Here is a 25,197-nt window from a genome sequence, read left to right as displayed (position 1 = left end):
GCCCGACCGCCGGCAAACAGAAGACCACCCTTTAATACAATATAGGACAAGTACAGGGTATATAAACATAGCTGCTCAGTAAACAGCACTGAAATAAGTATCAGTGCGGCAGAATACAGAGGGATTTGGTGCCATCAAAGGGAGTATTGAAAAGAAGATAGGTTATGTAAGAGCTGTAAAAGCACATGAGGGAAGAGGGCCCTGCTCGTGAGAGCTTACATTCTAAAGGGGAGGGGTAGACAGACAGGGGTGACACAGACGGGGTACATAGAGAGTGTGGAACAGAGGGTTAGGATGAGATTTGGCTGGGTTTGGTGAAGAAGTGGGTTTTGAGACCCCGTTTGAAGTTTTGTAGAGAGGTGGAAAGTCTGAGGGGGAGAGGTAGAGAATTCCAGAGGAAGGGCGCAGCATGTGAAAAATCTTGGAGGTAGGAGTGGGAGGAAGTAATCAGTAGGCAGGAGAGTCGGCGTGCATTAGCAGAGCGAAGAGGAAGGGCGTGTAACAGGAGATAAGGTCAAAGATGTAATGGGGAGAGGAGTGGGTGAGCGCTATATTATACCAAGAATCTCCTGTTTAGTGTAACCCTGTATAATGGATTTTACCCTGCACAGATCAATTTAATTTACTTATAAATATGGGATCTATTTACTGACCCTTGGAGAGTGATAAAGTGGACAGAGATAAAGTACCAGCCAATCAGCTCCTAACTGCCATGTTCCAGACTGTGTTTAAAAAATGACAGGAGGTGATTGGATGGTAGTTTCTCTCTGTCCACTTTATAACTCTTCAAGGCTTAGTACATCTGCCCATAGGTTTGATACATCTCCCCCTCCATTCATTAATGCAGAATGACGAGTCATTACCCTTAGAACTGTGCATTTTCATCATCAGTTCTGGAACAGGCAGAATAGCTGATATAAAAGCTGCTTTTGCCAGGTATAAAAGAAACCAGGCTCCAAGTATTTATGTATGAACCCCGACTTTGAGCAAATTGTGTAACAGAGGAGCTGGTCTGCCCTGCCATTTTTCCTGGATCTCCTCCATTTCTCCTACAGCCATGAATGAGAAGCGGTAGAAAGACCACCATAGGCAAATCTTTCCAATGGTGTGTTGCAGCTTTATACACTCTGTACTGCCACCTTCTGGCTACATATGGTACTGCAGCTACTGGGCATCTATTTACAGTACAGCAGCAGTATCTTATACAGGGTTGGGTGGCTACATACTGTACACATACTACTATAGTAATGCTCATTACACTGTGCATTTGTGTAGATTTATATTCTTCGCCGCCAGGTGTATGCAGAACACGGTGGATGGCCCTGCAGACGTCGTTGAAGACTATCTTTGTGAGCCAGAAGAAATGCCTCTCGGAGCAAGAAACTGCAAGCTGCCGTGTCCCGAGGATTGCGTCATGTCAGAGTGGAGCCCGTGGAGCAAATGTCCTTTGGTAAGTGCCTCAGAAGTGTCACTAGTGCCCAGTGTATGGATCGGCTGCATGGCGATCAGTATTGGCTAAGAATGGCCGCATCCACTATAGGAGACAATGAGTAAACTTATACGCCATAGGTTAGTACAGATCAGCTCATGGTGTCACCATAGAGTCAATGCAGGTTGAGTATCCCTTATCCAAAATTCAAAATCACACACCTGTATTCCTATTGCAGCACCATAATCTCCAGATTCCGTAGTTGGTAGAGCAAGTTGGCGTTCTCTCATAGTACAGATGTGCCCTCATACACCTTGCATCAATACGCCATACGCTGCGACTGAGAAGCTCCGAGGCGTGTAGTGCGCCATCTTTCTCTGTACATTTTTCATGTTACAGGGTACTAGAGACCCCAGGCTGTACTGTAACTGCACAGAAATTAGTCTTAACCACGTACAAAGTGGCAGATGAAGCGCAGTGGTACTTGCAGTGAGAGAAAGCTGCTGCTGCTGCATTGCAGCACTTCGTATACAGAGTCGGGCGCAGTCGCACACAGATGTACTTATCGCACACCAGATTGATTAGTGCAGTCTAGCAGAGCTGTTTAGTCATTTTCAGTTGTTTTATTTATGCCAGACGCACGTTTAGAGTGACAAAGACGCTTGGTGCAGTTGAGTTGCCCGGCACGCCAAGAGAGGCTGTTTGGCACAAGTAAAACTACAGTGTACATGGCTACCTATAGGATTGCATGGCAGCTGAAGATTGGTTTGGGTTATAGAGCAGTAGTTGTGTCCAGTATTAGTAACACTCCTCTATCTCCATTTGCCTAAACGACTTGATTGGAAGTCATCAGATGATATGTGTTTATGTTCTTATTGTTAAACAGCAGGCATCCACATATATGTGTAATGTGGAGATGTACTCAATAGCTAAATGTAAAGCAGACAACTAAAGTGAGATAAGGAGCAAGGAGAGACAGTATGAGGACATGCGCGTCAGTAAAGGAGACTGTTGATGGTAGTAAGAGGATGCCACACACAGGGATACGATTGGATGATTCTCCTGTATCACCTGTCACATGTTGTAGAGCTGATTGGTCCTAGGATGTGACCTTAGATGCAGAGATGAGCAAACACCTGTTTGCAGGTCACTTGTTCAACTACCAGAGATGACTTCATTATTCCAATAACCTTATGTACATTAGGGAAGGGTCACATAGCGTTCTACATAATCCCAATACTGGCACCACCACCAAAGCCACACGTAGAGGACCATGGTGCATTCCTCCCAACCTCTACAACAGCCAAATGACACATACTGTATTATAATAATAATAACAATACACTGCGTTTGTTTTTCTAACTGTCTTGCTGAGCAAAAAGACATTTATATAATACGTACTTGTCTTCTGGGACATGGTGATCACACAGGTGCACAGTTCAACAACAATATACCAGTTATAATGGTTGGATGGGTTATGTGGCTGTGGCAGGAGCGGGTTTGTACTGGGTGTAATGGTTGGATAGGTTATGTGGCTGTGGCAGGAGTGGGTTTGTACCGGGTGTAATGGTTGGATAGGTTATGTGGCTGTGGCAGGAGCGGGTTTGTACCGGGTGTAATGGTTGGATAGGTTATGTGGCTGTGGCAGGAGCGGGTTTGTACTGGGTGTAATGGTTGGATAGGTTATGTGGCTGTGGTAGGAGCGGGTTTGTACCGGGTGTAATGGTTGGATAGGTTATGTGGCTGTGGTAGGAGTGGGTTTGTGCCAGTTGTAATGGTTAGATGGGTTACGTGGCTGTGGTAGGAGCGGGTTTGTACCAGTTGTAATGGTTGGATAGGTTATGTGGCTGTGGTAAGAGTGACTTTGTACCAGTTGTAATGGATGAATAGGTTATGTGGCTGTGGTCGGAGTGGGTTTGTTCCGTGTGTAATGGTTGGATAAGTTATGTGGCTGTGGTCAGAGTGGGTTTGTACTAGTTGTTTTGGTTGGATAGGTTATGTGGCTGTGGTAGGAGTGGGTTTGTGCCAGTTGTAATGGTTAGATGGGTTACGTGGCTGTGGTAGGAGCGGGTTTGTACCAGTTGTAATGGTTGGATAGGTTATGTGGCTGTGGTAGGAGTAGGTTTGTACCAGTTGTAATGGTTGGATAGGTTATGTGGCTGTGGTAGGAGTGACTTTGTACCAGTTGTAATGGATGAATAGGTTATGTGGCTGTGGTCGGAGTGGGTTTGTTCCGTGTGTAATGGTTGGATAAGTTATGTGGCTGTGGTAGGAGTAGGTTTGTACCGGGTGTAATGGTTGGATAGGTTATGTGGCTGTGGTAAGAGTGACTTTGTACCAGTTGTAATGGCTGAATAGGTTATGTGGCTGTGGTCGGAGTGGGTTTGTTCCGTGTGTAATGGTTGGATAAGTTATGTGGCTGTGGTAGGAGTAGGTTTGTACCGGGTGTAATGGTTGGATGGGTTATGTGGCTGTGGCAGGAGTGGGTTTGTACTGGGTGTAATGGTTGGATAGGTTATGTGGCTGTGGCAGGAGCGGGTTTGTACTGGGTGTAATGGTTGGATAGGTTATGTGGCTGTGGCAGAAGCGGGTTTGTACCGGGTGTAATGGTTGGATAGGTTATGTGGCTGTGGTAGGAGTGGGTTTGTACCAGTTGTAATGGTTGGATAGGTTATGTGGCTGTGGCAGGAGTGGGTTTGTACCGGCTGTAATGGTTGGATAGGTTATGTGGCTCTGGTAGGAGCGGGTTTGTACCGGGTGTAATGGTTGGATAGGTTATGTGGCTGTGGTAGGAGTGGGTTTGTGCCAGTTGTAATGGTTAGATGGGTTACGTGGCTGTGGTAGGAGCGGGTTTGTACCAGTTGTAATGGTTGGATAGGTTATGTGGCTGTGGTAGGAGTAGGTTTGTACCAGTTGTAATGGTTGGATAGGTTATGTGGCTGTGGTAAGAGTGACTTTGTACCAGTTGTAATGGATGAATAGGTTATGTGGCTGTGGTCGGAGTGGGTTTGTTCCGTGTGTAATGGTTGGATAAGTTATGTGGCTGTGGTCAGAGTGGGTTTGTACTAGTTGTTTTGGTTGGATAGGTTATGTGGCTGTGGTAGGAGTGGGTTTGTGCCAGTTGTAATGGTTAGATGGGTTACGTGGCTGTGGTAGGAGCGGGTTTGTACCAGTTGTAATGGTTGGATAGGTTATGTGGCTGTGGTAGGAGTAGGTTTGTACCAGTTGTAATGGTTGGATAGGTTATGTGGCTGTGGTAGGAGTGGGTTTGTTCCGTGTGTAATGGTTGGATAAGTTATGTGGCTGTGGTAGGAGTAGGTTTGTACCGGGTGTAATGGTTGGATAGGTTATGTGGCTGTGGTAAGAGTGACTTTGTACCAGTTGTAATGGATGAATAGGTTATGTGGCTGTGGTCGGAGTGGGTTTGTTCCGTGTGTAATGGTTGGATAAGTTATGTGGCTGTGGTAGGAGTAGGTTTGTACCGGGTGTAATGGTTGGATAGGTTATGTGGCTGTGGCAGAAGCGGGTTTGTACCGGGTGTAATGGTTGGATAGGTTATGTGGCTGTGGTAGGAGTGGGTTTGTACCAGTTGTAATGGTTGGATAGGTTATGTGGCTGTGGTAGGAGTGGGTTTGTGCCAGTTGTAATGGTTAGATGGGTTACGTGGCTGTGATAGGAGTGGGTTTGTACCAGTTGTAATGGTTGGATAGGTTATGTGGCTGTGGTAGAAGTAGGTTTGTACCAGTTGTAATGGTTGGATAGGTTATGTGGCTGTGGTAAGAGTGACTTTGTACCAGTTGTAATGGATGAATAGGTTATGTGGCTGTGGTCGGAGTGGGTTTGTTCCGTGTGTAATGGTTGGATAAGTTATGTGGCTGTGGTAGGAGTAGGTTTGTACCGGGTGTAATGGTTGGATAGGTTATGTGGCTGTGGTAAGAGTGACTTTGTACCAGTTGTAATGGATGAATAGGTTACGTGGCTGTGGTAGGAGTGGTTTTGTACCAGTTGTAATGGTTGGATAGGTTATGTGGCTGTGGCAGGAGTAGGTTTGTACCAGTTGTAATGGTTGGATAGGTTATGTGGCTGTGGTAAGAGTGACTTTGTACCAGTTGTAATGGATGAATAGGTTATGTGGCTGTAATCGGAGTGGGTTTGTTCCATGTGTAATGGTTGGATAAGTTATGTGGCTGTGGTAGGAGTAGGTTTGTACCAGTTGTAATGGTTGGATAGGTTATGTGGCTGTGGTAGGAGTGGGTTTGTACCAGTTGTAATGGATGGATAGGTTATGTGGCTGTGGTCAGAGTGGGTTTGTTCCGTGTGTAATGGTTGGATGGGTTATGTGGCTGTGGTAGGAGTGGGTTTGTACCAGTTATAATGGTTGGATAGGTTATGTGGCTATGGCAGGAGTGAGTTTGTACCAGTTGTAATGGTTGGATAGGTTATGTGGCTGTGGTAGGAGTGGGTTTGTACCAGTTGTAATGGTTTGATGGGTTACGTGGCTGTGGTAGGAGTGGGTTTGTACCAGTTATAATGGCTGGATAGATTATGTGGCTGTGGTAGGAGTGAGTTTGTACTGGTTGTAATGGTTGGATGGATTATGTGGCTATGGCAGGAGCGGGTTTGTACCGGGTGCAATGGTTGAATAGGTTACGTGGCTGTGGTAGCAGTGGGTTTGTACCGGGTGTAATGGTTGGATAGGTTATGTGGCTGTGGTAGGAGTACGTTTGTACCGGGTGTAATGGTTGGATAGGATATGTGGCTGTGGTAGGAGTGGGTTTGTACTGATTGTAATGGTTGGATAGGTTATGTGGCTGTGGTAGGAGTGGGTTTGTACTGGTTGGATAGGTTACGTGGCTGTGGTAGCAGTGGGTTTGTACCGGTTGTAATGGTTGGATTGGATAGGTTATGTGGCTGTGGTAGGAGTGGGTTTGTACCGGTTATAATGGTTGGATAGGTTATGTGGCTGTGGGTTTGTACTGGTTGTAATGGTTGGATAGGTTACATAGTCGTGGGTAGGAGTGAGTTTGTACCGGTTATAATGGTTGAATAGGTTATGTGGCTGTGGGTAGGAGTGGGTTTGTACTGGTAATAATGGTCGGATAGGTTACGTGGCTGTGGTAGGAGTGGGTTTGTACCGGGTATAATGGTTGGATAGGTTATGTGGCTCTGGTAGGAGTGGGTTTGTACTGGTTATAATGGTTGGATAGGTTATGTGGCTGTGGCAGGAGTGGGTTTGCAATGGTTGTAATGGTTGGATGGGTTATGTGGCTGTGGCAGGAGCGGGTTTGTACCGGGTGCAATGGTTGGATAGGTTACGTGGCTGTGGTAGCAGTGGGTTTGTACCGGGTGTAATGGTTGGTTAGGTTATGTGGCTGTGGTAGGAGTGGGTTTGTACCGGGTGTATTGGTTGGATAGGTTATTTGGCTGTGCTAGGAGTGGGTTTGTAATGGTTGGATAGGTTACGTATCAAAAGTGTTAGGAAAAACACAAGGAAAAGGAAGCCAGTGTGGTTTGCAAAAGAAGTAGCAAATATTGTGAAAGCAAAAAAGATGGCTTTTAGGAAATATAAGCAGACACAAAATAATGAAGACAAAGAGTTATATCTTGTTAGACAGAAGGAGACTGAGAAGGTAATCAGATATGCAAAGGCACAAGCTGAGGAGAAAATGGCCCAGCCAGTGGGTAAAGGAGGCAAAACTTTTTTTTAGGTATATAAGCGAAAGAAGAAAAACAAAAGGCAGAATAATAAAACTAAAGACAGACACTGGGAGTCTTGTTGAGGGAGACAATTTAATTGCAGATCATCTTAATAATTATTTTTGCTCAGTATTTACTACTGAAAGAGAAGGGAAGGGGTCACAGTTAAGTTGCAGGGATATTCAGGAAAATGAAACAAGTACATTTACAGAGGAGAAGGTCCTAACAGAACTCTCAAAGCTGAAAGTGGACAAATCTATGGGGCCAGATGGGATACATCCAAGGATACTAAAAGAACTTAAAGAGGTGCTGGTAGCACCATTGACAGAATTATTCAACCAGTCATTCGCTACAGGAGTAATTCCAGAGGACTGGAAAAGAGCAAACGTAGTCCCACTGCACAAAAGTGGAAGCAAGGAAGAGGCAAACAACTACAGACCAGTGAGTCTTACATCAGTAGTAGGGAAATAGATGGAAACACTCTTAAAAGAAAGATTTGTAGATTATCTCAAATCCGACAATTTACAGGATCCCAAACAGCATGGATTCACTGGGGAGGGGGATCATGTCAAGCAAATCTTATTGACTTTTTTGACTGTGTGACTAAAGTGATGGATAAAGGTGGAGCCATGGATATAGCTTATCTAGACTTTAGTAAAGCTTTTGACACTGTTCCACATCGCAGACTGCTAAATAAACTTGAAAGTTTGGGATTGGATATTAGGATTATTGAATGGATAAGATCTTGGTTGAAGGATAGAAAACAGAGAGTTGTGGTAAATGGAGTGGAGTACCCCAGGGATCTGTACTTGAACCAGTGCTTTTTAATATCTTTATTGGTGACATTGCAAATGGCATTAAAGGGAAAATATGCCTTTTGCAGATGACACAAAGGTATTATCACTGACCTGGGTTGAGAGTGTTGTGAACTCGGGGGTTCTTCCGGTGACCTGGAAGGGGAACCAGAGCTGGGCCGAAGTAGAGATGGCCGAATGTAGGTTTTTTTCATGCAGGATTTAGTGGCAGACAAGGTTCGTGATGGATACTGGAAGCAACCTGAAAGACAAGGACTTGAGAACGGTGCTGGTGAATACTGTGAGTGATGCTGAAGAATCACTGGGAGCGATACTAAAGAGCACTGGGGTTGAGGCTGGCAAGCACAGAGACAGGTATTTAAGGACGATGCTGAAAGCACAGTAATTTAGAGGATTTGTGAGCGATGTTGAAGAACACTGTGACAATTGATTGTGAGTGTTGCTGAAGCGCTTGGTAACAACTAATCGTGAGCGTTGCTGAAGCACACGGTGACAAAGGATTGTGAGCGTTGCTGTAGCACACGGTGACCGAAGATTGTGAGCGTTGCTGAAGCACACGGTGACAAAGGATTGTGAGCGTTGCTGTAGCACACGGTGACCGAAGATTGTGAGCGTTGCTGAAGCACACTGTGACCGATGATTGTGAGCGTTACTGAAGCACATGGTGAACGTTGATTGTAAGCGCTGCTGTAGCACACGGTGAACGTTGATTGTGAGCGCTGCTGAAGCACACGGTGAACGTTGATTGTGAGCGCTGCTGAAGCACAAGGATGCTGGAAGCACAGAGGTCCGTGAAGCAGCAGAAGAGCACGATGAATGCTGGAGCACAGGAGCTCGTTTGGCAGAAGTAGGAGACTTTAGAATGCTGGAGCACTGGAGTTCTCTTATGCTAGAAAGAGACGATACTCAGGCGCCGGGGCTCTGCCCGGCGTCTGCTTTTGAACTTCCCGCCCCGGTTTGATTGGCGGGGGGGGGAAGGAGCCGATGACGTCACCCGCCCATTCCTCTCCGTGGACGCCGAGCGCCCCGGCGGCGTCCACACTCTGGAAGACCGCCGGGACCAGCGACAACGGACGCCGTCCGCGGAGCCCACCAGCGGCGACGACCGACAGGAGGCCCAGCGCACCCGGAGAGGTAAGTGCGGCTGCGTGACAGGTATGCAACAGGGTAGATACACTAGGTGGGGTAAAACAAATGATTGAGGATCTAGGTAGACTAGAGGAATGGTCAAGAGTCTGGCAATTACAGTTTAATACCAAAAAATGCAAAATCATGCACTTGGGTCTCAAAAATCCAAAGGCTAAATATAGTATTAATGGCACTATACTGGAAACTAGTGAGGAGGAAAGGGATCTAGGAGTCACTATTTCAGGTGATATAAAGGCAGGTAAGCAATGTAATACCCCTTTTCCACGCACGGGTCGCAGCAGGGGGCAGCTCCCGTGTCAGGCTCCCGGCTGCGACCCGTGCTCGTAGGTGTAAAAGGGGTATAAGAAAGCAATGAGGAAGGCTAGTCAGATGCTTGGCTGCATTGGGAGAGGAATCAGCAGCAGAAAGAAAGAAGTAATAATGCCACTGTATAGGTCATTGGTACGGCCTCATCTAGAATACTGTGTTCAATTCTGGAGGTCATATCTTCAAAAGGATATTAATACATTAGAAACTGTACAAAGAAGGGCAACTAAAATGGTGCATGGCCTACATCACAAAACATACCCAGAAAGACTAAGAAATCTCAATATGTATAGTTTGGAGCAGAGAAGGGAAAGGGGGGACATGATAGGAACTTTCAAATATATCAAGGGTTTTAACAAAGTCCAGGAGGGAAACATTCTCCAAATGAGGAGAAGCAATAGGACACGAGGACATGCACTGAGACTGGAGGGGGGGAGGTGCAGGGGAAATTTGCGGAAAAATGACTTCACAGAAAGGGTAGTGGACACGTGGAATAGCCTCCCATCAGAGGTGGTAGAGGCTAAGACAGTAGAGCAATTTGCATGGGACAGACATAAGGATATCCTTACAAAGAAAAAAGGATTAAATAAGGTTAGAGATAAAAATAATGTAAAAAAAAAAGGGGCAGACTAGATGGGCCAAGTGGTTCTTATCTGCCGACAAATTCTATGTTTCTATGTTACGTGGCTGTGGTAGGAGTGGGTTTGTAACGGGTGTAATGGTTGGATAGGTTATGTGGCTGTGGTAGGAGTGGGTTTGTACTGGTTGTAATGGTTGGATAGGTTATGTGGCTGTGGCAGGAGCGGGTTCGTACCGGGTGTAATGGTTGGATAGGTTATGTGGCTGTGGTAGGAGTGGGTTTGTACTGGTTGTAATGGTTGGATAGGTTACGTGGCTGTGGCAGGAGCGGGTTTGTACCGGTTGTAATGGTTGTATAGGTTATGTGGCTGTGGTAGGAGTGGGTTTGTAACGGGTGTAATGGTTGGATAGGTTATGTGGCTGTGGTAGGAGTGGGTTTGTACTGGTTGTAATGGTTGGATAGGTTACATAGTTGTGGGTAGGAGTGGGTTTGTAACGGGTGTAATGGTTGGATAGGTTATGTGGCTGTGGTAGGAGCGGGTTTGTACTGGTTGTAATGGTTGGATAGGTTATGTGGCTGTGGCAGGAGCGGGTTTGTACCGGGTGTAATGGTTGGATAGGTTATCTGGCTGTGGGTAGGAGTGGGTTTGTACTGGTTATAATGGTCAGATAGGTTACGTGGCTGTGGAAGGAGTGGGTTTGTACCGGGTGTAATGGTTGGATAGGTTATGTGGCTCTGGTAGGAGCGGGTTTGTACCGGTTATAATGTTGGATAGGTTATGTGGCTGTGGGTAGGAGTGGGTTTGTACTTGTTGTAATGGTTGGATAGATTACATGGCTGGGGGTAGGAGTGGGTTTGTACTGGTTATAATGGTCGGATAGGTTACGTGGCTGTGGCAGGAGTGGGTTTGTACCGGGTGTAATGGTTGGATAGGTTATGTGACTCTGGTAGGAGCGGGTTTGTACCGGTTATAATGTTGGATAGGTTACGTGGCTGTGGGTAGGAGTGGGTTTGTACTTGTTGTAATGGTTGGATAGGTTACGTGGCTGGGGGTAGGAGTGGGTTTGTACTGGTTATAATGGTCGGATAGGTTACGTGGCTGTGGCAGGAGCGGGTTTGTACCGGGTGTAAAGGTTGGATAGGTTATGTGACTCTGGTAGGAGCGGGTTTGTACCGGTTATAATGTTGGATAGGTTACGTGGCTGGGGGTAGGAGTGGGTTTGTATTGATTATAGCTCATGTGCTTGTTTTTCCTCATGTTCTCATTAATAAGGTGACCACATGCGGTATAGTTAATGAGGTGAGTAATCTAGACTTTGTGGATCAGTGGTCAGCATTGTTTGGGAGCAAGTTTAGAGCCATTGGGGGTCATTCCGAGTTGATCGCACGCTGCCAATTTTTGTTGTGCTGCGATCAGGTCTCTACTGCGCACGCACGTCGTACGGGTACAATGCGGATCGTATCTGAACGTTGGTTTTAACGAAGAATCCATACGCACAGCCAATTGCAAAGAGATTGACAGAAAGAGGGCGTTTATGGGTGTCAACTGACCGTTTTCTGGGAGTGGAAGGAAAAACGCAGGCGTGTCCGGGCGTTTGGAGGGCGGGTGTGTGACGTCAATTCCGGCACCAAAAAGACTGAAGTGATCGCAGCGGCTGAGTAAGTTCAGACCTACTTTGAAACTGCACAAAATGTTTTTGTGGTACTCGGCTGTACAGGTGATCGCACACTTGCAAAGCCAAAATACACTCCCCCGTGGGCGGCGACTATGCGTTTGCACGGCTGCTAAAAACAGCTAGCGAGCGATCAACTCGGAATGAGGGCCATTTTGCTGCGTATCTAAGCGGTAGCATCCTGATGTAAGCTGTAGTGTACATCAGTAATTAGGTAGCGGTAAAATGTGCCTGTTCCCCACACAGCATGGATGTAGCTTTCTTGTGTGTATTGGACAATAGTGTGTGCGTCATTTTCCGCTGTAGTGTGTGTGACAACACGTCCACAACACTCTCTGTGCGTCTGATCAGCCAACTCCCAGTCACTGACTAGGAACGCCCAATACATTTCAGATACTGTGCCTCTCAATCACAGCTTCGCCTGTGTGGGTACACACCGTGGGACGCATGCACTGACGTGGCTTCTTAGTGACTCAGACACATGCGCAGTTGATAAACATCGACCTTTTGTGCACATATCAGCATTACGGGCGACTCAGAATCAGGCCTATAGAGCACCAAGGCTGAGTGATGTCACTGAGTCTCAGGGAATGATAAGGGTCAGGCCACAGCATTGCACTAGCTCTGAGGGAATTCAATGAAGCAGACTTTAAGCAACTCTGAAAGTGAAAGAAATGCTTGCCTGGCGCAGATAAGGCACTCAGCATAATACTGCAGCGGGTCCAGCTGGCATGGAACGCCTCAAACCCCTTATAATAATAACACTTAGCCACAGTTGCTGAATAAGCTTCTCTACTGCATTATGCTGTACAAACGTCCGTCATCATAACTGAGCATGCAATTCTCCTGCCGCTACTCCGGAGATACTGAGATGAATTAGGTGTCAGACAATAGCTGTAAGAATACTAATGAGAGTGTCTGCCACATACAGTGATGCAGGTGCAGCACGCATCACTTCCATCCCTTGTAATTAGTATGTAAGTGTTGTTCTGGGGACTTCCTGGTAGACAAGCCTGAGGCTTACACAGGACTCCATATGATTAACTAGGGGGAAAACAGACTTACACAAGTATCTCAGACAAGTGAGGTCCTCGATATTGATATTAGGCCTTAGGGATATCTTCTTTTTCCATTTTGTCTATAAATGAAAGATTTTATCTGTCGTCACTGCACCTAAAGACCAGGGCTGTCCAGCGTTTAGTACACCAACTAAGGGTGGTGTCATCAGTGGTCGCCATGCACACAGTTGCACCGAGAGGCAGGGGGAGCGGGTACAAATTACCTGGGCCCGGGCTGCTGGAGGGGCCCAGGTCTGCTACCATGCCCCGCCATCTTCCCGGTGATATCTTCTGGAAGATGGCTCCGCACATAGGAAGCAAATAACACTGGAAAGATGGCGCTGGCGGGGGGGGGGGGGGGGGGGGGGAGGGACCCACTTCCAGATCAAGTAAGGTAGGAAGCCGGTGCCCTCCCCCCCTATGTTAAAATGGCACCCCCTATGTTAAAACAGCACCCCCCTTGTGCAATTATTTTGTTACATATTTTTATACTATAGAGCAGGGGTGGGGAACCTCCGGCCTGTGGCCCGTATAAGGCCCGCAAAGCCGTTTGTTCCAGCCCACCCGCTTGTGTCAGCAAAACACGCCGCCCCTTAGTCCAGCGGCGGCGTGTCTCAGCTGTCAGGGCAGGGAGGAGAGCGAAGCTACATGTCCGGCGGCGGGTAGGATCTCAAACCAGCCGCCAGTTCGTGAGCCAATCAGAGCCCGTGGACCGGCAGCCAATTAGGAGCTGCCACTGCCGGTCCGCGAACTCTTATTGGCTCACGAACCGGCGGCTGGTTTGAGATCCTACACGCCGCCACCACATAACCGCGCTCTCCTCCCTGCCCTGACCCCCTGACAGCTGAGATACGCCGCCGGACGGAGCAGTAGCGGTGAGCAGCACAGTGCGGTGGGGGGGGGGGGGGGGGCACTGTGGGGGCATTTGTGTATCTGGCATTGTGGGGGCATTTGTGTATCTGGCACTGTGGGGGCATTTGTATATCTGGCACTGTGGGGGCATTTGTATATCTGGCACTGTGGGGGCATTTGTATATCTGGCACTGTGGGGGCATTTGTGTATCTGGCACTGTGGGGGCATTTGTGTATCTGGCACTGTGGCGGCATTTGTGTATCTGGCACTGCACTGGCATGTGTATCTTGCACTGCACTATTGGGGACATATGTGTATCACGTCGCATTTTAATTGCCCACACCCATTTTTTGGCGCGCGCGCACTCAGTACCTCTAAGGGGCAGAACTACTGGGGGGCAGGGTAATTTTTACGTTGATAATTTTTGTATGGCCCCCGAAGGATTTTATAAATGTCCAAATGGCCCTTGGTAGGAAAAAGGTTCCCCACCCCTGCTATAGGGCATAGTCACGCCCACTTAATAAGCCATGCCACCAGGCCTTTACCGGTGCCTGGCGTGCCTCTCAACGCCCTGCATGCCCAGATTTGTACCCCATACTAACCAGCCCAGAGTTAGATTTGGGTGGGTTGAGTTAAAACTGAAATCTAAATTGTAGTGTAAAAATAAGCAGCCAGTATTTACCCTGCACAGAAACAATATAACCCACCCAAATCAACTCTCTCTGCACATGTTACATCTGCCCTACCTGCAGTGCACATGGTTTTGCCCATTAGAGGAAAATGTTATTTTGCAATCAACCTTGAATTAGGCCCAATGAGCTGTCTCACACTACGGGACACATTTATTTCCGTTTCTTATTACCGCAATATCCCTAATATGCTCCTATACCTATATGCTGTATGGGTGACACCTGGGAACATCGGTACACAGCACAAATGATCCTGAAATCCACAGCAGCCGATCGGATTCTGACCTTTATTTACAGCTCAGGAGATAGAAGCGGATTGCAGTTACTGTGGATAATGCTCCTCTTTCTTTTGCACCAAAATGATTTCCAGAGCGTCCCACAATGGGGGTCATTCCGAGTTGTTCGCTCGTTGCCGATTTTCGCAACAGAGCGATTAAGGCTAAAATGCGCATGCGCTAAGTATTTTAACACAAAACTTAGTAGATTTACTCACGTCCGAACGAAGAATTTTCATTGTTGAAGTGATCGGAGTGTGATTGACAGGAAGTGGGTGTTTCTGGGCGGAAACTGGCCGTTTTCTGGGAGTGTGCAGATAAACGCAGGCGTGACAGGGAAAAACGCGGGAGTGTCTGGAGAAACGGGGGAGTGACTGCCCGAACGCAGGGCGTGTTTGTGACGTCAAACCAGGAACAAAACGGCCCGAGCTGATCGCAATCTGTGAGTAGGTCTGGAGCTACTCAGAAACTGCTAAGAATTTTCTATTCGCAATTCTGCTAATCTTTCGTTCGCAGTTCTGCTAAGCTAAGATACACTCCCAGAGGGCGGCAGCCTAGCGTGTGCAATGCTGCTAAAATCTGCTAGCGAGCGAACAACTCGGAATGACCCCCAATGAGCACAAATAGCTGCAGAATGCAGAACACTGTATGTGCGAGCTGTGATACTTATAACCTTAGAATATGTTGACAATAAAGAATACTGAAAAGCTATAATATGCTCACTTTAAATATGACAATTAAGTTGCAAGCTTGGCTAAATACGATCATTATGTCTGGGAGATCTTCATTATTATGCAAATGAAGCTGCAGCGTCTTAATGACATGTTTAGTGGTTTAATTCTCGCCTGGAGTTTCAGATTGTGGTTTGCGTAATTTGCTTGTCTAATGTGTGGTATCAGTTTGCAGACTCATTAGCCGGAATCCCTCGTTCTGCTTCCTTGCTCAGCTGCGTTCTGCGATTGAGAGATTTACTTAGTGACATGTGTCAGGATATTACCTTGTATTTCTGCTTTGCAGCCTTGTGATGGGACCGGCATCCGTGAGCGCTCAGCAACGCCCATCCGGCAGGCGGAGGAGGGTAAAACCTGCCACACCGCCAGTGAGACGGAGGCCTGCATTCTGAACAAGAACTGTTACCATTATGAATACAATGTGACCGGTATGTAGACAGTAGACAGACTACAGGCCAATTGTGACTACACACGTAACCCACACAGCTCGGCAGCGGTGTAAGATACCGGAGGAGGTGAATCGAAGCTTCGAGATATGTATATAAAGTACCAGCAAATCAGCTTCTGCCATGTTACAGGCTGTATTTGAAAATGAGTTAGGAGCAGATTGGTTGGTACTTTATCTTCTTCCACCTTATCTCTCTCTAAGTTTTGAGACATCTCCCCCATTGTATGTGTTGCAGCCCATAATAAACCACGGCCCACTGGGCCTGATTCACCTAACATGCAATGCCTATGTTCACGTAATAGAGCGTTTTTTTGTTTTTTTTGCTAATTTGACGTCACAAACACGCCCTGCGTTCGGCCAGCCACTCCCCCGTTTCTCCAGCCATGCCTGCGTGTTTACCTGGCACGCCTGCGTTTTTTAGCACACTCCCAGAAAACGCTGAGTTACCACCCAGAAACACCCACTTCCTGTCAATCACACTACAATCACTCGAGCGATGAAAAAACGTCGCTCGAGCTTATGCAAATCTCCAAAGTTTTGTGTTAAATTACTGAACGCATGCGCGCTGCGTACCGTGCGTACCATGCGCATTTTCCACCTAAACGCTCCGTTGCGAAAAACGGCAACGAGCGAACAATTCGGAATGACCACCATAGAGGCTCGTCCACAGCTGCAGGCATAGGAGGCCAGTGTCAGATGGACAAACTGCACCTGCTTTAGGGCTTTTGAAGGTTTCTAGGTCGCGACCGATGGCCACAAGGGAAGGCGTTTGCAGCGCAATATGTAAAAAGTCGCAGATTGGCGACCAACAAGAGACGCTGCCGCGCACATCCGCACCCCTCTCAGAATCAGACCCATTAAATTATAAAGCATGAAGAACATGGAATATAATGTATATAAGTTCCCAATTACTGTACATGAAATAAAATAACATATTAAGACTTACATCTGAAAGATACACGTTTGTCGGGTGTAGTATGGCTGACCGGCGGTCTCCTGACCGCCGGTCAGCTTACCGACGCCGGGATCCCGGCAGCATACCGACGCCGGGATCCCGGCGGGGAGGGGTGAGTGCAGCAAGCCCCTTGCGGGCTCGCTGCGCTCGCCACGCTGCGGGCTCGGTGGCGACCTGCGGTTGCCACGGGTTCTATTCCCACTCTATGGGTATCGTGGACACCCACGAGTGGAAATAGTCCCTCTTGGTCGGCATGCCGACCATCGGGATACTGAGCCGGCGGGATGGTGGAGGAGGTCATGTGACTGTCGGTCAGCAGACCGCCGGTCACATGAATACCACCCCGTTTGTCAGTGCTTAATTTATAAAATATACCCAATTTTGTTACTAATTTTTTTTTTTTTTTTTTACTAAAGTGTCTTTATTGCGTTTTGGTTATACACAGGCAAGTAAAAAAAACATAAGAGAAACAAAAAGGTAAAAGGAAAAGAAACATGAAAACTGTAAATGAGGCACATAATGGAATGACATTGGGGGTCATTCCGAGTTGATCGCTAGCTGCCGTTGTTCGCTGCGATCATTTTAAAAAATGGCAAAACTGAGCATGCGTAGGCACCGCAATGCGCACGTACGTCATACGGGTACAATGAGCATCATTGCTGTGCAATGGTTCTAGCGTAGAATCCATTCGCACAGCCGATCGCAAGGAGATTGACAGGAAGAGGGTGTTTGTGGGTGTCAACTGACCGTTTTCTGGGAGTGGTAGGGAAAATGCAGGCATGTTCAGGCGTTTGCAGGGCGGGTGTCTGACGTCAATTCCGGGACCTTCGTCGCTGGATTCATCGCACAGGATAAGTAACTGCAGGGCTAGTCTTGTTTTGCACAAAATAATTTTGTACCACTCGGCTGCACAGGCAGTCGCACACGTGCAAAGCGAAAATACACTCCCTCGTGGGCGGTGACTATCCGTTTGCACGGCTGCTAAAAGTAGCTAGCGAGCAATCAACACGGAATGACCCCCAATGTACAAGCCAAGTACAGCGGGAGCATGACATTTGTACATTAGTGACTAAAGACATTGGAATAACCAGTGGGCACAATGAAATAGCAGTATAGGACTAGAGGGCCATATAAGGGGACCGGCGGTGGACGGGGGGTTTGTGTAGGAAGCATCTGCAGACCACCACAGAATTATGTGGGGAGCTCAACCAAAGAGCCCAGATGCGCTCAAAATTTAATGGAATGTTACGACTGGTATATATACATTTCCCGTGGGCGACAGTGTTATTTACCAGAAACACCCGTTCAGCAAAGACAGGCCCTTGAAGATCCATCTAACCATTGCGATGCACGTCTACGCCATAGCTAGGGTACGAGGCACATATTGTTTGAGAGACTTATCCATATGTTGGTCATCTGGAATACCACAAAAGACACACCACGGGATCTATAAGAGGGAGAGAGACACCTGTGGAGGAGGTCGCCCGAGTTTCTTTATCCCAGGAATCAGAAACCTGTGGAACCAGGACCAGAGGAGATTCCAAAGTGTACTTTTGTTACATTTAGTGGTTTGCTGGGTTTCACCGGGTTAGTGTGTTGGGTTATTACAGCTACGGTTATTACAGCTACTGTACATTACAGATACAGCTTGGGTGGCCAATTCCAGGCCATTTTTTCAATTCCGGGTATCAAGATTGAAAAATAGTAAATCCTGGGATACCCGGGATTGGTTTGTTTCCTTTGTCAACGCCCCCCTTCCCCCACCCCGCCCCGCACACATAACTTACCACCATGGTACCTGGGAGGGCGGGTGGCTAATTTCCTCCGGTTCGGTGAGGTCTGTGTGGCAGGTGGCGGGCGGATGGCTGCGCTACGTAACCTCTGACTTCACGTTTACGCAGGGTGTAGCCGGGAGGAGGGAGCCGGGCAGCGTCCGAGCCTCCTCAGGACACTCAATGCCGATCAGCATTCCAATCCCGGGATTGAGTCCCGGACGATTTTTGGCCTAAATCCCGGGATCACGCCGATCCCATATCCTGGGAGTGGCCACCCTAGATACAGCCCAAGCAAAAGGAAAGACTTGAAAAAGAGCAGAGTAATAAATAAGTATTACTGTATAAAAGCAACATATATTAACTGCAAAGTTCAGTTACAATTAATTTTCAAAAAACATAATTTAATAAAATGAATTTAATTAAGTTATCCCAAAACAGATAACTGTCAGTGCTGTGTTTCTTTAGCACAATTGTGGTCCACCGTGGAAGTATTGCACCATCATAGTGGACCACAGGTATAAGTATGGGAAATATAACCCTAGACGAGGTATCTATGCCGGCTCTCCATGGTCCCGTATTGCGTACTTTGTGATGCACTGGAGCCCCACCAATGCAGAACGCTCTGCTGTTTGTTCTGCAGATTGGAGCACGTGTCAGCTGAGTGAAAAGGCTGTTTGTGGGAACGGAATCAAAACCAGGATGCTGGACTGTGTCCGCAGCGATGCCAAATCTGTAGCTCTGACGGACTGTGAGGAGGTAAGTGATCTGCTGCTATGGCGGACAATATATTAGCTCCAGCACCACAATGAGTAGTGACGGATGCCCCCGTGGAAAATAGGGGTGGTCGTAAAAACACAATGTACGATACAGCTTTGATAAATCTCCCCCAGTGCTTTTATTGAAATGCCCCTTCCAGTAACCGCTGCACTGGGCCTGCCCCTACTGCCATATCTAGTAATAGTGCCTTTGGGAGCCTTAGTGCAAATGTTAATAATATTAATACTGTATTTGCAGTTCCAATACTGTACAATACATTTATGGAGTCTGTATGTAAAGCCACGTAACACGGACACATTCCACCATAACCCTTCATCAGGATCTCTAGCTATAATGCCATGACCAATAGTAGGGAGTTTTGTTGCCTGTAAAAATGAAGACTATTGGGCGACCCATGTACTTTATACAGGAGCCAACTACCCCCGCAGCGAGGTTTAATGTTTCTGGACTTGTGCTACGTGGTCTGTTGTGAGTTATGTTTCTTTTTGTTTTGGTCATTTGGTTATTTTCCCTTATATGTTTGTAGCATGTGTTTCTTTTCTTTTTCTCTAACGTCCTAGTGGATGCTGGGGACTCCGTCAGGACCATGGGGAATAGCGGCTCCGCAGGAGACAGGGCACAAAAGCAAGCTTTTAGGATCACATGGTGTGTACTGGCTCCTCCCCCTATGACCCTCCTCCAAGCCTCAGTTAGGTTTTTGTGCCCGGCCGAGAAGGGTGCAATCTAGGTGGCTCTCTTAAAGAGTTACTTAGAAAAAGTTTTTAGGTTCTTTATTTTCAGTGAGTCCTGCTGGCAACAGGCTCACTGCATCGAGGGACTTAGGGGAGAGATTTTCAACTCACCTGCGTGCAGGATGGATTGGATTCTTAGGCTACTGGACATAGCTCCAGAGGGAGTCGGAACACAGGGCTCGCCCTGGGGTTCGTCCCGGAGCCGCGCCGCCGACCCCCCTTGCAGACGCTGAAGATGAAGAGGTCCGGAACCAGGCGGCAGAAGACTCTCAGTCTTCATCAGGTAGCGCACAGCACTGCAGCTGTGCGCCATTGTTGTCAGCACACTTCACACAGCGGTCACGGAGGGTGCAGGGCGCTGGGGGGGGCGCCCTGGGCAGCAATGTATAATACCTGTATGGCGAAAAATACATCACATATAGCCCTTGAGGCTATATGGATGTATTTAACCCCTGCCAGATATCTAAAACTCCGGAGAAGAAGCCCGCCGAAAAGGGGGCGGGGCCTATTCTCCTCAGCACACGGCGCCATTTTCCCTCACAGAAAGGCTGGTGGGAAGGCTCCCATGCTCTCCCCTGCACTGCACTACAGAAACAGGGTTAAAACAGAGAGGGGGGGCACTGATTTGGCGATATGTATATATATTAAAATGCTATAAGGGAGGAACACTTATATAAAGGTTGTCCCTGGATAATTATAGCGTTTTGGTGTGTGCTGGCAAACTCTCCCTCTGTCTCCCCAAAGGGCTAGTGGGTCCTGTCCTCTATCAGAGCATTCCCTATGTGTGTGCTGTATGTCGGTACGTGTGTGTCGACATGTATGAGGAAAATATTGGTGAGGAGGCGGAGCAAATTGCCTGTAATGGTGATGTCACTCTCTAGGGAGTCGACACCGGAATGGATGGCTTATTTATGGAAATTACGTGACAATGTCAACACGCTGCAAGCCGGTTGACGACATGAGAGGGCCGGCGAACAAATTAGTATCTGTCCAGGCGTCTCAAACACCGTCAGGGGCTGTAAAATGCCCATTTACCTCAGTCGGTCGACACAGACCCAGACACGGACACTGATTTCAGTGTCGACGGTGAAGAAACAAACGTATTTTCTTTTAGGGCCACACGTTAAGGGCAATGAAGGAGGTGTTACATATTTCTGATACTCCAAGTACCACAAAAAAGGGTATTATGTGTGAGGTAAAAAAACTACCTGTAGTTTTTCCTGAATCAGATAAATTAAATGAAGTGTGTGATGATGCGTGGGTTTCCCCCGATAGAAAATTATTGGCGGTATACCTTTTCCCGCCAGAAGTTAAGGCGCGGTGGGAAACACCCCTCAGGGTGGATAAGGCGCTCACACGCTTATCAGAACAAGTGGCGGTACCATCTACGGATAGGGCCGTACTTAAGGAGCCAGCTGATAGGAGGCTGAAAAATATCCTAAAAAGTATACACACACATGCTGGTGTTATACTGCGACCAGCGATCGCCTCAGCCTGGATGTGCAGAGCTGAGGTGGCTTGGTCGGATTCCCTGACTAAAAATATTGATACCTTTGACAGGGACAGTATTTTATTGACTATAGAGCATTTAAAGGATGCATTTCTATATATGCGAGATGCGCAGAGGGATATTTGCACTCTGGCATCAAGAGTAAATGCGATGTCCATATCTGCAAGAAGATGTTTATGGACACGACAGTGGTCAGGTGATGCAGATTCCAAACGGCACAAAGATGTATTGCCGTATAAAGGGGAGGAGTTATTTGGGGTCGGTCCATGGGACCTGGTGGCCAGGGCAACTGCTGGAAAATCCACCGTTTTTTACCCTAAGTCACATCTCTGCAGAAAAAGACACCGTCTTTTCAGCCTCAGTCCTTTCGTCCCTATAAGAGTCATATCTGCCCAGGGATAGAGGAAAGGGAAGAAGACTGCAGCAGGCAGCCCATTCCCAGGAACAGAAGCCCTCCACCACTTCTACCAAGTTCTCAGCATGACGCTGGGACCGTACAGGACCCCTGGATCCTACAAGTAGTATCCAAGGGGTACAGATTGGAATGTCAAGAGGTTTCCCCCCTCGCAGGTTCCTGTAGTCTGCTGTACCAAGGTCTCCCTCCGACAGGGAGGCAGTATTGAAAACAATTCACAAGCTGTATTCCCAGCAGGTGATAATAAAATTACCCCTCCGACAACAAGGAAAGGGGTATTACTCCACACTATATGGTGGTACTGAAGGCTAGGTGAGACCTATTCTAAATCTGAAAAATTTGAAAACTTACAAGGGTTCAAATCCAGATGGAGTCACTCAGAGCAGTGATAGCAAAGAACAAGGGGACTATATGGTGTCCCGGGACATCAGGGATGCTTACCTCCATGTCCCAAAATTTGCCTTTTCTCACCAAGGGTACCTCAGGTTCGTGGTACAGAACTGTCACTATCAGTTTCAAGACGATGCCGTTGGATTGTCCAAGGCACTCCGGGTCCTTACCAAGGTAATGACCGAAAGGAGGATTCGTCTTCAAAGAAAATGGACGACCTCCTGATAAGAACAAGGTCCAGAGAACAGTTGGAGGTTGGAGTAGCACTATCTCAAGTAGTTCTACGACAGCACGGGTGGATTCTAAATATTCCAAAACCGCAGTTGTTCCGACGACACGTCTGCTGGTCCTAGGGATGATTCTGGACACAGTCCAGGAAAAGGTGTTTCTCCCAGAGGAGAAAGCCAGGGAGTTATCCGAGCTAATCGGGATCCTCCTAAAACCAGGAAAAGTGTCAGTGCATCATTGCACAAGAGTCCTGGTAAAAATGGTGGCTTATTACGAAGCGCTTCCATTCGGCAGATTTCACGCAAGAACTCTTCAGTGGTATCTGCTGGACAAATGGTCCGGATCGCATCTTCAGATGCATCAGCGGATAACCCTATATCCAAGGACAAGGGTGTCTCTCCTGTGGTGATTACAGAGTGCTCATCTTCTAGAGGGCCGCAGATTCGGCATTCAGGATTGGATGCTCGTGACCACGGATGCCAGCCTGAGAGGCTGGGGAGCAGTCACACAAGGAGTGTGATCAAGTCTGGAGAATTCTCTCCACATAAATATACTGGAGCTAAGAGCAAATTTATAATGCTCTAAGCTTAGCAAGACCTCTGCTTCAAGGTCAGCCGGTATTGATCCAGTGGGATAACATCACGGCAGTCGCCCACGTAAACAGAAAGGGCGGCACAAGAAGCAGGAGGGCAGTGGCAAAACTGCAAGGATTTTTCGCTAGGCGGAAAATCATGTGATAGCACTGTCAGCAGTGTTCATTCCGGGAGTGGACGACTGGGAAGCAGACTTCCTCAGCACGACCTCCACCCGGGAGAGTGGGAACTTCATCGGGAAGTTTTCCGCATGATTGTGAACCGTTGGGAAAGACCAAAGGTGGACATGATGGCGTCCCGCCCGAACAAAAAATGGGACAGGTATTGCGCCAGGTCACGAGACCTTCAGGCGATAGCTGTGGACGTCCTGGTAACACCGTGGGTGTAACAGTCGGTGTATGTGTTCCCTCCTCTGCTTCTCATAACCAAGGTATTGAGAATTATAAGACATAGAGGAGTAAGAACTATACTCGTGGCTCCGGATTGGCCAAGAGGGACTTGGTAACCGGAACTTCAAGAGATGCTCACAGAGGACTAATGGCCTCGGGAGCTAAGAAGGGATTTGCTTTCAGCAAGTACCATGTCTGTTCCAAGAGGAACCGTGGCATCGGCCTTTAAGAAAGGACCTGCTCCAGCAGGGACCTTGTCTGTTCCAAGACTTACCGCGACTGCGTTTGACGGCATGGCGGTTTGAACGCCGGATCCTAAGGGAAAAGGCATTCCGGAAGAGGTCATACCTACCCTGGTCAAAGCCAGGAAGGAGGTGACCGCACAACGTTATCACCACATGTGGTAAAAATATGTTGCGTGGGTGAGGCCAGGAAGGCCCCACGAAAAAATTTCAACTAGGTCGATTTCTGCACTTCCTGCAAACAGGAGTGTCTATGAGCCTCAAATTGGGGTCCATTAAGGTTCAAGTTTCGGCCCTATAGATTTTCTTCCAGAAAGAATTGGCTTCAGTTCCTGAAGTCCAGACGTTTGTCAAGGGAGTATTGCATATACAGCCCTTGTGTGCCTCCAGTGGCACCGTGGGATCTCAACGTAGTGTTGGGATTCCTCAAATCATATTGGTTTGAACGACTCAAATCTGTGGATTTGAAATATCTCACATGGAAAGTGACCATGCTGTTGGCCCTGGCCTCGGCCAGGCGATTGTCAAAATTGGCGGCTTTGTCTTACAAAAGCCCATATTTGATTTTCCATTCGGACAGGGCAGAACTGCGGACTCGTCCCCAGTTTCTTCCTAAGGTGGTGTCAGCGTTTCACCTGAAACAACCTATTGTGGTGCCTGCGGCTACTAGGGACTTGGAGGACTCCAAGTTGCTAGACGTTGTCAGGGCCCTGAAAATATATATATATATAATTCCAGGACGGCTGGAGTCAGAAAGTCTGACTTGCTGTTTATATTGTAGGCACCCAAAAAGCTGGGTGCTCCTGCTTCTAAGCAGACTATTGCTCGTTGGATTTGTAGTACAATTCAGCTTGCACATTCTGTGGCAGGCCTGCCACAGCCAAAATCTGTAAATGCCCATTCCACAAGGAAGGTGGGCTCATCTGGGCGGCTGCCCGAGGGGTCTCGGCTTTACAACTTTGCCGAGCAGCTACTTGGTCAGGGGCAAACACGTTTGCTAAATTCTACAAATTTGATACCCTGGCTGAGGAGGACCTGGAGTTCTCTCATTCGGTGCTGCAGAGTCATCCGCACTCTCCCGCCCGTTTGGGAGCTTTGGTATAATCCCCATGGTCCTGACGGAGTCCCCAGCATCCACTAGGACGTTAGAGAAAATAAGATTTTACTTACCGATAAATCTATTTCTCATAGTCCGTAGTGGATGCTGGGCGCCCATCCCAAGTGCGGATTGTCTGCATTACTTGTACATAGTTATTGTTACAAAAAAAATCGGGTTATTATTGTTGTGAGCCATCTTTTTTAGAGGCTACTTCATTGTTATCATACTGTTAACTGGGTTCAAATCACAAGTTGTACGGTGTGATTGGTGTGGCTGGTATGAGTCTTACCCGGGATTCAAGATCCTTCCTTATTGTGTACGCTCGTCCGGGCACAGTACCTAACTGAGGCTTGGAGGAGGGTCATAGGGGGAGGAGCCAGTACACACCAT

At 47.6% G+C, this 25,197-nt stretch overlaps 1 protein-coding gene across 1 annotated transcript in view; it reads left to right on the top strand.

Moving 5' to 3' along the window:
• THSD7A (thrombospondin type 1 domain containing 7A) overlaps positions 1-25,197 on the top strand; it is a 430,207-nt gene that overhangs the window by 373,502 nt on the left and 31,508 nt on the right. The window contains exons 17-19 of the mRNA XM_063924405.1: positions 1,297-1,450; positions 15,542-15,683; positions 19,074-19,189. Of these exons, the coding sequence (XP_063780475.1) occupies positions 1,297-1,450; positions 15,542-15,683; positions 19,074-19,189 (412 nt within the window). The remainder of the gene's footprint in view (positions 1-1,296; positions 1,451-15,541; positions 15,684-19,073; positions 19,190-25,197) is intronic.

This window comes from Pseudophryne corroboree, chromosome 5 (assembly GCF_028390025.1).
Source record: "Pseudophryne corroboree isolate aPseCor3 chromosome 5, aPseCor3.hap2, whole genome shotgun sequence".
NCBI lineage: Eukaryota > Metazoa > Chordata > Amphibia > Anura > Myobatrachidae > Pseudophryne > Pseudophryne corroboree.
This window is presented reverse-complemented; position numbering and strand designations above follow the sequence as displayed.